This window comes from Rhyacophila brunnea, unplaced genomic scaffold (genome assembly GCF_057557595.1).
Source record: "Rhyacophila brunnea isolate RB1 unplaced genomic scaffold, BYU_Rbru_1.0 scaffold_11, whole genome shotgun sequence".
Lineage (NCBI taxonomy): Eukaryota > Metazoa > Arthropoda > Insecta > Trichoptera > Rhyacophilidae > Rhyacophila > Rhyacophila brunnea.
The window spans coordinates 26,411,176-26,424,240 of NW_028232763.1; the positions used below are offsets into that span (position 1 = coordinate 26,411,176).

A 13,065-nucleotide genomic window follows, 5' to 3' on the forward strand; every position below is an offset into this window, starting at 1 on the left:
AAGCAGTGGATTGCGAAAGGCGAACCATGTCCAAAGAAGGCGAAAACCGTAAAATCAGCTGGTAAGGTTATGGCTACTGTATTTTGGGATGCACGTGGAATTATTTTCGTTGACTATTTGGAAAAAGGAAAAACAATAACAGGGGATTATTATGCATCTTTATTGGACCAGCTAAAAAACAAAATTGAAGAAAAACGGCCTCATTTAAACAGGAAAAAAATCCTCTTTCATCAGGACAATGCCCGTGTTCACACAGGTTTACGATCAATGGCTAAAATTGAAGAATTGAAGTTCGAATTGGTCGACCACCCACCGTATTCGCCAGATTTAGCCCCCCCCCAGTGACTTTTTCCTTTTCCCAAACTTAAAAAAATGGCTAAGTGGACAACGTTTTTTTTCAAATGAAGAAGTCATCGATCGGACAAATGCTTATTTTGAAGACCTTCCGAAAACTTATTTTTCTGACGGTTTAAAAAAAATTGAGAAACGTCTAACCAAGTGTATTGAGCTCCAAGGAGATTATGTTGAGAAATAAAAAAAAATACAAAAATAAAAACTGTTTTAATGCTTTTTTCTAAGGAATTATTGACCCACCCTCGTATATTACTTAATACTGCATCTATTTCTTTGTTTTTAAATGTCATGTTGTGAACGTCTTAAATAAAAAAATTGTAAAAATCACTATATTATTATGTAAAATAAAATTTGATTTGATAATAAAAGTCATACCGTCAATCGAAGAGTTTTCTTATATTTTACACTAAAAGAAATTTTAGGTACATTTTTTGGTCTACACATCGAAAAGTGGTTTCATTTTTTAAGACAGAGAAGACTCGCTATCATCCTTCCGGATATATTTGGCCCGCTGCCCTTCCACCTCCACGTCCAGGCGGCTGAGAGGAATCCCGAAGTCGGCGGTGGCCCAGACGTCCCCGCCGGGGATGGTGGCAGGCCCTGCCCGGTCAGTCCGCCGGGGTCGGTACACATCGGACGGAATGTAGGACAAGGCGAGGAGACCGCTGCCGCGGCGGCTGCCTGGCAGAGTCAAAGTGGCATCCTCCATGGACTTCCAGCGGCCGCCCATCACGCGTTCCAGTGGGGCACGGGGGATCGGGGGCCGGTCAACCTGGGGCTGGTGGCTGCTTCGGCGGAACGCCGGATCTATGGAAGCGGCGCTGAGGGTGTCACCCGTGCTGCCCTTTCTCTGATCATCCAGAGTGGACAAACTACAGGTGGGGACAATTTTGTGCGGGAATCTGGGCGACCCTCTGGCTCTGTCCTTGAATGACAGGACCGGTTGCGAGATCTGATGCGTCACGGATGGTCGTCGCCGGTCAGGAGGCAGCCGGAAGTTCACTTTCGCTTCTGTCTCCTGAATGTTCTTTTGAGATTCGCGCTTGATAAGGTTGCAGAACGTCAACGGGTCATCGAAGGCTTCATCCATGCGATCATCATCGGAGAGAATGTTGATGGTGGGGCCGCTGCGTGCGAAAGACTCTCTTCTGAGATTCCTCCGGGAGCCGTGGACATCGAGTGTATTGCAGGAGAGGACCATGTTGTGCCTCTGGGCCCCCGGGACCAGTCCGGCAATCATCCCCATGTGGAGCTTGAGAGCGGCGGCGATGCCTGCCCCGCCATTTCCGGCGATGGAAGCTGACGACGTCTTTCTGCTGGCGGGTCGACTGCCGAAGAGGTTCCTGATCCGGGCCAACAGCCCGGTGTGCTCCTCTGTCCTTCTGTCGAGCAGTCTCAAGTTGTAAAAGTGGGAGGTGGGTTGGGAGTCGCCGTCATCCAGCTTGGGCTCGGAGCTGAAGGTGACGCTACGCCTCATGGGCATGTGGGCATTGTCGGCGGAGGGCCAGCTGGCCCGCGGGATAACGGGCGGCAGAACGGAGAGCAAGAGGAGTGGCAGCCCTCCGCCTATACTTGGAGTCCGCGCATATTCCTCTCTCGACGGTTTTCTTCCTTGGCCTTCTTGCGTAACTGTCAATTCCATCTGAAATCAAACATCAAACATATCATTTAGTTTTTGGTTATTTGTAATAAATAGTTTTTAAAACAATTGAAGTAATCCTGACACCATCTGTATATCAAAGTTAGTTAAATTACAAAATAGCAGCCATTTATTAACGAGATGTGAAAACCTCAAATATTATGAAATACTTGCGAAGGTGATACTTTGATCGGTAGCTTAGTGATCAAGGCTTCGACAATAGGTACGTGTGCTTGAATCCCTCGCGGTCCGTGATTTTTCTAGGGTTATTCTAATTAGTACGTTTCTGAGGATTTTCCATGTTATGTATTTTCAGTGTTTAGTATTCGGCCACAATTGTTACAGTCCTACATACTTATCTAAGGAACGGTCAAAAATGGAACTACGAACTACCATATGGACGCCATTTTGAAAACGTCATTCGAATTTCAGGTTCTGTCCAGTTGCGAGTCTTGATTGGGTAGTTTTCGACAGTGGCTCCCCCATCCATTCTTTAGATAAGTTTGTAGGTCTGTACTTGTGAATTGTACATTTATTACATTTTACCGTAGCATAGTTCACTGTGAGCTGTCTTACCGAAAAGAGATGTATACAACCATCTCTTTTGAGCTCAAAAAAATCTTCACTTTCCGTGGAACATTGCAGATGGTAATGCTCCAATTTTATTAGATTCAATAAGAATATTAATTTGATATTCAAGAGGTACGACTTGATACTTACTAGCACCTACCAGATTTTTATATAAATTATACAATATTATTGTATGTATTTATAATTTACTTACCTACCTATTTTCTTCTGTCATTCCCTTGGTGGTTTTTATTATGTATTTTATTTCGACATGCATTTGATCTTAATACTATCTATTTCTGATATAACATCTCACGGTGAACTGTGATAGGTAACGTATAAATTTCTGGACACGAGCCACAGCAGCAAAGCTCGAATTGACATAAATAAAAAGGATTTCAAGATATACATTTTTTTAAAAGAATCAATGTTTTTTTTGATTAAAATAAAATACACTAAAACAATGAATTATTAAAAAAATCTTTATCCAACATTTGAGAGAACTTACTAAACTACATTTTAATGTTAAAATAAACTCTAAAATAGTAGGTATAGTGAATTTGTTCAATGAATGCATATTTTGTGATTTGTAAGGATATATATGTTTTTTACATAATATTAACATACCTACATACTATTGAATTGATTATTTAATGATGGCCGAGCAGTTACGCGTCAGGCTTATAATGTTGTGTGTCCTGGGTTCGAATCCTGGGTCTTACAAATTTACATATTGTTTTTCAATGTGTGTTTGAACCCAAAGTATGGATATCAGGATGAGCATGTGGCTTACATTTCTTGTAAAAACAACAAAAAAAATCTGTTTACACAACCTGTATGTTTTAACAGCACCTCTCTTGGCTGTGTTAACTTTTAGAGCGAGATAGACAGTTTTGAGAGTTTAGACGGCTAGCTTATTGTAACAATAAATTATAATACCTACTCAATATATAAATATGATAAACTACCCTCGATAGCCCTCGATAGCAGTCTTGTGTATAGAATAGATGCGCTGAGGAGCACATAATATTATAATCTCAGGATCACACATGGTAAAAAATAAAAAATAAATAAAATGTAAATTATTGTAAGTTAAATGTATTAAATTTCAGTTATCGTATTCTGTCATTAGAGTTCTATTACGCTCACCGATAAGTATTGAATAAAAATTCAATGAACTGTCTTTTATCACCTTTTTGTGTTGCACTAACGAAGTGCTGGACGAGGAGTTGGAGTTGGGATTTGAATCAAGTAACAGTCTTTCAAGTCGATTGATTTCCTTATCCAAGGCGGCCATCTCTCGCCGGTAGACTTTGTTTTGTATTTCTACTCGGTATTGGAGTTCCCGCTTGTCATCCATCACGAATCTTCGAGTGTTGCACTCCAACTTTAGACCCATACTCTGAATGATTGGGTCGGTGTTGTCTTCTAAAATAAATTTGAATACACTTATGAGTCAGGAATCATTATGTGTAATAAGTAGTGTTGACAATCATCCCAGTTTATCCGAAATCGTCCCGGAAATTTAGAGGATAGGTACCAATTCGATTTTATAAAATGGACGTAATTATTTGTTTTTACAAAATGTAACGTGATATCATTTCATTCAAATCTGCTATGTCATCTAGTCCATCCAGTGTTCCTCAACTTTTTAATACTTGTGGACTGGTGAAAATATGAGAAATACCGAAGGACCATTAACGCAGCAATTTAAAAAAATAGTGCGTAATTTGCTATTGCATCTTTGCTGGAATAGTTGATAACCGTGGCTTCAGTGTTTTTTCAGATAGATGAAGCGGTGCATTGACATCCATACGGTTTCTCTGTTTGGTTTTTATTGCTGACATAACCGGAAAAAGTCTTCTCACTTGATTAAGTAGGTAGTCGAAGACGTAGACAATAAATAAGTAAATGGCATTATGACTTAGAGATGGATATTATTCTTCCAGTGATTTACAGTAATGAGACAATGTTTGTATTTTATGTCTGGATACCAGAGTGGTATCAGAAGAAAACTCGATTGGGATTGGGTTATTTTTAGAACAAAAACACGATGTGTCACCGCAGAGTATTCAATTTTAGATTGTATTTAGACAACAGGTTGCTGATTATAGGTAGTACCTATTTATTATCTTTCTTTCCCCTGTGATTATAATGAATTGTCTACCGGATGTATGCCACATGCGCGTTTACGCACTCTACAAATCCATGTAGGCAAGGCCAGCCATAGAAAATGAGCGTGTATATATGCTAGCGCTCGAAATGGAAAATTTTACAAACCGGAGCGTTCGATAATTTTACGAAAATATAAACTATATTATACAATACTACTTTAATTGTAAACGTGATTTATAAAAATAAGTGTGTTATTTTTTTATTATATGAAATATCAGCTCACACGGTCAAATTAATATTTCCACGAGACGGAGTGATAATTTTGTGGATTTTATGAACCGGAATGGCGCTCCGGTGCGTTCCGGTTCATTTCGACCCCTGATACACGCAGTACTTTACACTCACCACACTAACTCTGGTCGGTTGTTTTAAATAAATTAATACATTGTACACAATATACTGCCATCTCTTGTAATCATGGTGACATTCTTAACCGATATACAAGTCTTTTTGATATACTTTTAATATATTTCTAAATAATGATGTTTCTAAGGTTTTATTTTTTCATGGAAATTCGCGGCCCGCCGGGTACCAACATTTTAATACCTCCCGGCATTTGTATGAAGAATGAATGCAGTCAAGCGACTGTCATTATAAAAGGATACATTAAACTGGCAGTATTAACAGAGCTCGTAACCTAAGAGGTGGAACCTAACGCCTTCGACGTAACTTTCACCGTAATCGTTCAGTTGCATCGGGCTACAATATAAATATTTGGCATCACGACTGTACGGAAAGGTTTAAGATTTGATTTATCGATAGGACCAGACGGTCAGCGAGAGTCGTGTAGTTTATTAGTCTGTTAGTGTCATAATACCATACCTTTTTTAAGAATAGCGAGGAGCTTTGGCAGAAACAATAAACATAGTGTGGCAGTCGTCGAAATGAGAATCAATGTGGTGATGGAGACGTAGGCCAGGGTGGCTCTCTCTGATATAATGTTTGCCAATACGACCACGATGCCACTCGTAATGACCACGCTGTACACGCTGATTCCAATGTATTGAGAGTCGTTCAAGGCTGATATCTTGACGTGTCGCGTCTCCCATGCCATGTACACGCCGACCACCAATAGGAGGCCTTTGTAAACATAGAGTGCACCGAGCCAGCCGTTTGTATTCTGAGATTGACACACTTCCACCTGTAAATAATATAAAAGAATTATAATATGATACAGAAAAAGTATTTTTCTCGAGTTTTCCGAACGTACATCATTAAATTTATGTCATTGTAGTATGTAATATGGCTAACACATTGGCTTATAATTTCATAGGTTCCAGGTTTAAATCCTGTGTCCTGCAAATGCATATATTGGTTTTCCATGTGTGATTGGAGTCAGAGTATGAACCTAATAGGTTGAGCAAGTGGGTAGGTAACATCAGCTGTTTCCCATAAAAACAAAATCTGTTAATACAAGCCTCCACTCTGTGGAGGCCCACATGATTTTCTAGGATCGAAAATGGTCAAAAAAAAAATATTGTTACAATGTGACTTACACATTAATTTTATTATCTGCGATCTATATGACTAGATAAAATAGTTCTACATAGTGGAACCATTTTACCATGAATATACGCAGATGCGATTTGTTCTCTTGCACAGAAATTACGCAGGTCTAATGTAATTATTTTTACTTTTGTCGACTGTACTTACATAAAGCCTGTTGCATCGATTTTTATCGCTGGCCTTGCGTGTGCTTATAAGCATGCATTGATGAGTAGGGACATAATATATAATTAAATAAATAAATTAGAGTTAACTTTCATATTGACAAGTACTATTTACCTCTTCACTCCAATGCACACCTATTAATATTTACTTGTTTATGATCACCATTTTTTTCACTGGCTCTACAGTCAGATGTGAATCTAGGACGCCTCACTAAAAGGTTACTTAAACATTATTTTTATTCATATGGATTTTAACCACTTCCTCAACATATTAAATCCATTCTTAAGGTCCAAATACACATTAAAAATAGTATGTGAATTTTCCAGACCCGGTGTACGAACCCACGAATTTATAAGTGGATATGTTATCACTCTTCATTGTGGGTTCATCATAATATAATCTGTTACGTGACCATATAGCATTAGGACTTTAACGAAACTAGGGATACCTAATGTATTTATCTCACATAGATTCGCCCCACTCTCTAGTCAAAATGCGCAGCTGCAAAATTCTAATGAAAATCTGGTATGCGCACGTGGTTGGCATGGTGGGGATTAGCGTTCATGAAATGAATACACTATAATATACTAATTATTATATGATGATGATATAAAATATGACTTTTAACCTGTGGTTGATAAACAACACCTCTGTCAACGGAGCTTATTTCAAGAGTCAAGTCTCTGAGGTGACGCTGCATAGGATCAATAACAACCCAAAGAGTCACGATCAGCCCGTCGATCAATAGTAGTGCACATATTAATGATATCAGCTGTGTATCCTGGAGCAATTTGTTTTTGCATACACCACTACGATTTCTGGAAATAACAGTAAGAAAATGTATCAACCATACTGTACTGCGTTAAGGATTCAAGTAATTATAGGTGGATAAGTATATGAAAATTGATGTGTTTGGATGTCTTATTTCGCTTCTATAATAGTTTAGAATAATGGTTAGTACAATGGTTGGCAACCTACGTGAAAGATTTTGTAGTGGCATGGCCTAGACCAGGGATGGCAAACCTATCACGTGACCATTTTTGTGTGACACGCAAGCAATGTCTCAAAGTATTATGCACAAGTTAAGTAGATTTATATACATAGATACTTAATTTATCTAAAATATACTTCATCTGGAAATACTGGCTCATCGGTGTTCAAACAGATTGCGTGAAAACTTTTATCGACATACGCTTAGCAATATGTGAACAAAAAAGTAATATTATTGCAAATGGAACTCATTACATACATGATCTGTTTAATTCAATGAAAAAATTAGCAAATCACTATTTTGACTATCTAAGGAAACATATGACTGTGAACGACTATTTTCGTCGATGAATTTTTTTTAAATTGAAAGAAAAACCTCACCTTTGTAATTGTTTAACTGAACATTTGTAAGATTCTCTTATAAACCCCGTCTCCCATTATCTTCGAAAAGTCTTCAGTTATAAACAGCAAATCTCTTTAATTCGAAGAAAGTTGTTTTGTGTATTTATGTAAATTTAGAAATTAGAAAATGTAGAGTAAAGTGCCTATAAAATAAAAAGTTAAAAGGTATTTTGGTTTTTTATTTTATTTATTTGACAAGCAATTATTTTCCAAGATTTTTGAATAAAATGACGTGACACTTGTAGAAAAAGGTATCTCACTCCTGGCCTAGACTCGAGAGAATGACAATAGTGTTTTATTTCAGTAGTGTATTGTACAGCAGTGTATTTATTTTTTAATTTTTAAAATATTGTTTGGGTAACTAGTTTGATTTCAGTGCAATACTGAGTGTCCAATATTTAACCACTGGTCTACTACAAAATAAATTTAGCTTATAAGACAATCCGGAGTGTACAAAGAATTTAATTTTATGAATATTACGTAAATGAGAATTTCTCTGAAGTGTGAATGACTATGAATTCATTGGAAATACGAACCCAATGAAAATCCTATGAACTCTGTAAGTCTTGGCAAACATTGATCCAAATGCCAGTGAAAATCCTGCTGATAGTAAATAAACACGCGCCTGAAAAACATAAACAATGATTATATTTCATAGATTCAGAATCAACGTACAATAATTTACAAAAAATACCTATCTACTTACAAAGAAAACTACCTATATTTTTTTCTGTTTTATTTAAAAGATAATATAAGAATATAACAGTGGCGAAGGGTGTAGGTAGGCTCTTGTGATCAGATAGTGCACACTATAATTTTGTCAGATACACTTATTTGTTTTAATTGAACTAAGAATACAAATTGCAGATGGTGTTGGTAATTTTTTTAAATTCAATTAAACCCTGCTTAACCAAACCATAATAGAAAACGAATATCCTTACCTATATCTATAAAATATCTAAAGCTATGTATGATTTATTGGAATAATTTTAGATATTCTCAGCACTTGAAATGGAATACTTTACTATCTGGAGCGCTCGATAATTTTCCGAAAATATTAACATATTTTTTCTAATTTTATGTATAAATATACATAAAATAAGCGTTAGGTTTTTTGTAATATGACTAACCTAGCTTATATGGTCAATTTAATCGGTCGGGAATTTCATGAACCGGAACCGCGCTCCGGTTCGTTTCGGTCCATTTCGAGGCCTGGATATTTTGTAGATAGAAGAATATGTTTTCTCTTCTATCTGTTAAATTATAGTATAATTTAGTAAAAACTCACCAACTGCTATTTGTATTCTTACTTCAATGACAACAAGTCTGACAACGTTTATTAGTAGTGCACACTATTTATATCAGATATCCACAGTCTACCTCCACCATTCACCACTGTACGATAATATGAGTCATCGTCATCATGGAGTATAAAATCTGATGTAAATCTTCTCCGGCTCCAGTGGAGGTTTCCTTACAGTTATTTTACGAGACATGACTGTTTCAATCAGTTTAATGCAGTGAATCCAAGGAAACACTCAAAACACTCAAAACAATATAGGAATAAATCAAACTGGGAATTTGAACCCACAAGAAATAGATGTTCTGTCATCGCAGGCGTCTAGATAATATGTCACATACTTCATAAATACCATAAAGGCCGGTTCAGATTAGTCGAGTAATTCAGTCGAGTGGCGAATGATTTAGTTACCACTAAATGATTTAGTAACTGAAAAGTGTCCGAACACCGTACATTAGTGAGTGACGTGTCAAAATGAATAGAGCACTGTTCAGACTTGCCTCGTGGCTTGTTTGGTATTTAGTGAGAGGTGGTGAGGGTGCTACTCGACCGAAAAATTAGAACAAAATGGATTGACTCGACTAAATGATTTTACTAAATTACTCCACTAAATTTGTCTGTTCATACATGTTTAGTTAAGTACTAAATTACTCGCCACTCGACTAAATTACCTACTCGACTAATCCGAACCGGCCTTAAGTGTCAATATCTGATACTTGCTTAATTTACATGATAATAGTGGTTATCGAGGTACATTCCTTAGGTGGTGATATAATACAAAACTTTGTTTATCTAACTTACTGTGCAGATAACTGAGAAATGAACTGATGCTGGGAGTGTTGCGTGGTCAAGTCCTAAAAGTGCGACCGCCCCGTAAACTAACACGCACCCCACTATCGTCATATTGTTTAACCTTGGCGAAGACAGCTTTATTGACCTGTAAAATATTTATTACAAAAAATGTAAATTACAGTAATATTTTGTAAAATCATGAACGTGTGTTCAATATAACTCATTCTTAGAAGCACACTTGAGAGTGGGTCCAATGTCTGGGCCCCGCATCAGTTGAAGTACGACCTCATGGTAGAAAGGGTTCAGAATAATTGTTTGAGCCTCCTTTACTTTCGGCTGTATTGATATTATGCGTGGCTCTATTTGACTGACTTACAACCGCATACATACAATCGAAATTTAAGCTTGAAGAGATCTTTATTTAGCTACGTATTTTTCTGATTTATACGCAGCGTAAATCGAAACTCTACCATTCTTGGTAGTATTGATTTGTGTGTCTCTGATAATTTGTATTAGAAATCAGGAGCATTCGCTGTTTGTTCCCCGAAGTGCAGAACTAACCTGTCATTAGAAATGCCAATTGGGGGGCAATAACTATGTTCAATCAAATCGGATACTGATATATTCCACTTACGTGAGGTGAGTTTAAGTGGACGTTATTTTATATGAGTTTTTAAGATAGTCTATCAACACACTTCACTCAGTGTGCTTCCATGTACCTACAATTATTTTTATTATTTAAGTACTCATATTATATCCTGTATTTTTATTTCAATATTATTAATAATACTTATTTTTATGTCATCTCGTGAACGCTCTGAATTTATGATTTGTCATGTTCGTTATATGTAAAATAAATAATTTTAATTAAAAATTTGAAGTTAATTTTATTATTTAAGCCTAAGTTACTGACATACGTCTAGTTACTAGTAGGTTGATTTGTAAACAAAGCTATTGTTATCTTCTAACGTTTTTATAAGAAATTTGAAGCCAAAAAATGTCAGACTTAACGTTATATGCCGGATGCGTTTTTTCAAGCAAAAATGTTAGATCTGCGTTTATTGAAGTTTACGATGATGGTTATACATAGTACTTTCCTACACCATTTGATAATTGTGACCCTCTGGTGAATAGGTACTATTAAAATTATTGTATTTCAGGTAAAATCTTTCTTCATAATATTTTGCCTTACAGAGAAATGGTGATAATTTTGGATATAAAAGCTTGGGATGTAATATGGTTATATTAATATGCTGCTACTTCTACTTACTTAATCCTTCTAAAGTGCAGGTTGAAGGCGAGAAAAGCTATGGCCAAGACAATACCGACGAGTGCCAGAGAGGTAACCGCCAGAAAAGCTGCCGGGGCGATGGTCTCGATTCTTCGTTTGAAGACTCGTTTGGCCACTGGCACCTGCCCGCCTCTCCACTCCACTTCTCTGCAAGCTGGACACTCGAAGTCCAGCTGGCCCTGAGCTGGTTCGAACAAGGCCACGGGATGTGCCACCCCATCTATAAATGAAGATACATAAACATAAACCTCTTTGTTAATTGTATAGTTATGAGTTAGTTGTAGCTAGTAGTAGTATAGAATGAGTACAATGGAAGATGTTTTAATTCTTATCATACTCTATTCACTATCTACTTTGACTAAACTTGTATTAAAAAATACGGTTAATACCTACCTAAACTCGGAAAATTGATGTAATAGTTGGTAACGTTAGCTTTGTCAGACGCAAAAATAGATTGTCCCACGCGGGACAGCTAAATTCACGATTAGTCAACAAATACAAATAAGACGTTTAGGTTAAGACAAAATGCACAGCTATGTTTTATAACCATGAAGAACTAAATAAGTTTCGAAAGTATAGAGAATGCGGGGCCTATATTACATTTGACTGGAGAAGTAGATATAGGCCTGATGTATGGAGAATTTAACTTGTTGATACCTTATATTGATGTGATATTATTATAAAGTTATTCCTGGAAAAAAGAGAATAAACAATTATATTTATAAGCATATTTCATTTATTTTAAGCATACCAACATTTAATTGCTATACCGAACGGGTATTTTCTCAGATGAATTTAAAATGATCAGATGCAAGAAACCGATGTTTTATTGAGTTGATAAAATCAGAATTACTTCGGTGTTGTTTGGGCATAACCTGTTAACTGCAAAATGTTGAATTTACAGGAGAGCCATTTTAAGCTTTGAATTGCCAACATACATTTCAGTTAATTTTTTTTGTTTAAAATTGAAAAAATCATTTTAAAATAAATAACTGAAGAAGAATATGACAATACTTAGATTGTCAATTATTTCACTAATTAGGAAAATAAGGTCACTTATCAGTGATCAAACTATGATAAGGTCTTTGGTCATGTTTTGACCAAACTAATCATTGTGTTTGTTCACATATCATCATATTATTACACTAGCGTTTTGAGCATTTTAAGTGAAATATAGATATCGGGTTATTACCAAATGGAAGATAATACTATAGTGACCCAATTTTTACTCTTAACATAAAATGACCAAAAAAGTAGTTATCATGTTATGCCCAAACAACACCGACTTGTTCAATTCAACATGATTAAGCAGCAGAAAGAAATATTGAACTATGCGTTTTTTAGGTTGTGCGGGGCTTTTTGCTCCTAAATTCAGATTGTTTTTATTTCACATGGTAAGAAAAAGTTATCAATAATTACGGTCTAAACACAAAGCAGGTGTAAAAGCATTCATGATGTAATAGCTGTGAAACACGAAAAACCTATTCCTTCATCATATTCACAAAACGATATGGTTGATTCAGATTGGTTAATCTTATTCATGAACCATCACAATTCACAGTCATATTTTGTACTCCAAATGGCCCCATTAATAAGACGTTCATTTAAAACGAAATATTTATAGTTTTTCCTCCCCTGGTATAGATATTATGGTATTGTTCTACTGGAAATATTCTTTTATACCAATACTATGAAATAACACTTTATTGATTCTTATTCCCACTTGTGTGGTTTTATAAATAAAATACTTATAGAACGCTAACTCAAAATGTTACTTCGTCCCTGGTCTCCCATAACCATGATAAAAGTGGGCAGTGGACAGTGGCGTGTGCAGGATTTTCAGTCAGCGGGTACAACATCGAAAAAGCGCCAGGAAAAAAA

General features: G+C 36.3%; 1 protein-coding gene across 1 annotated transcript in view; it reads right to left on the reverse strand.

Annotated features, from left to right (window-relative positions):
• Positions 1-732: 732 nt before the first annotated feature.
• Positions 733-13,065, reverse strand: part of GABA-B-R3 (gamma-aminobutyric acid type B receptor subunit 3) — a 61,163-nt gene continuing 48,830 nt past the window's right edge. Inside the window, exons 8-14 of the mRNA XM_085960206.1 lie at positions 11,164-11,404; positions 9,903-10,038; positions 8,338-8,426; positions 7,038-7,227; positions 5,561-5,879; positions 3,756-3,991; positions 733-1,996 (exon numbers count right to left, since the gene is read on the reverse strand). Coding sequence (XP_085816332.1) covers positions 818-1,996; positions 3,756-3,991; positions 5,561-5,879; positions 7,038-7,227; positions 8,338-8,426; positions 9,903-10,038; positions 11,164-11,404 — 2,390 coding nt within the window. The 3' untranslated portion in view covers positions 733-817. The remainder of the gene's footprint in view (positions 1,997-3,755; positions 3,992-5,560; positions 5,880-7,037; positions 7,228-8,337; positions 8,427-9,902; positions 10,039-11,163; positions 11,405-13,065) is intronic.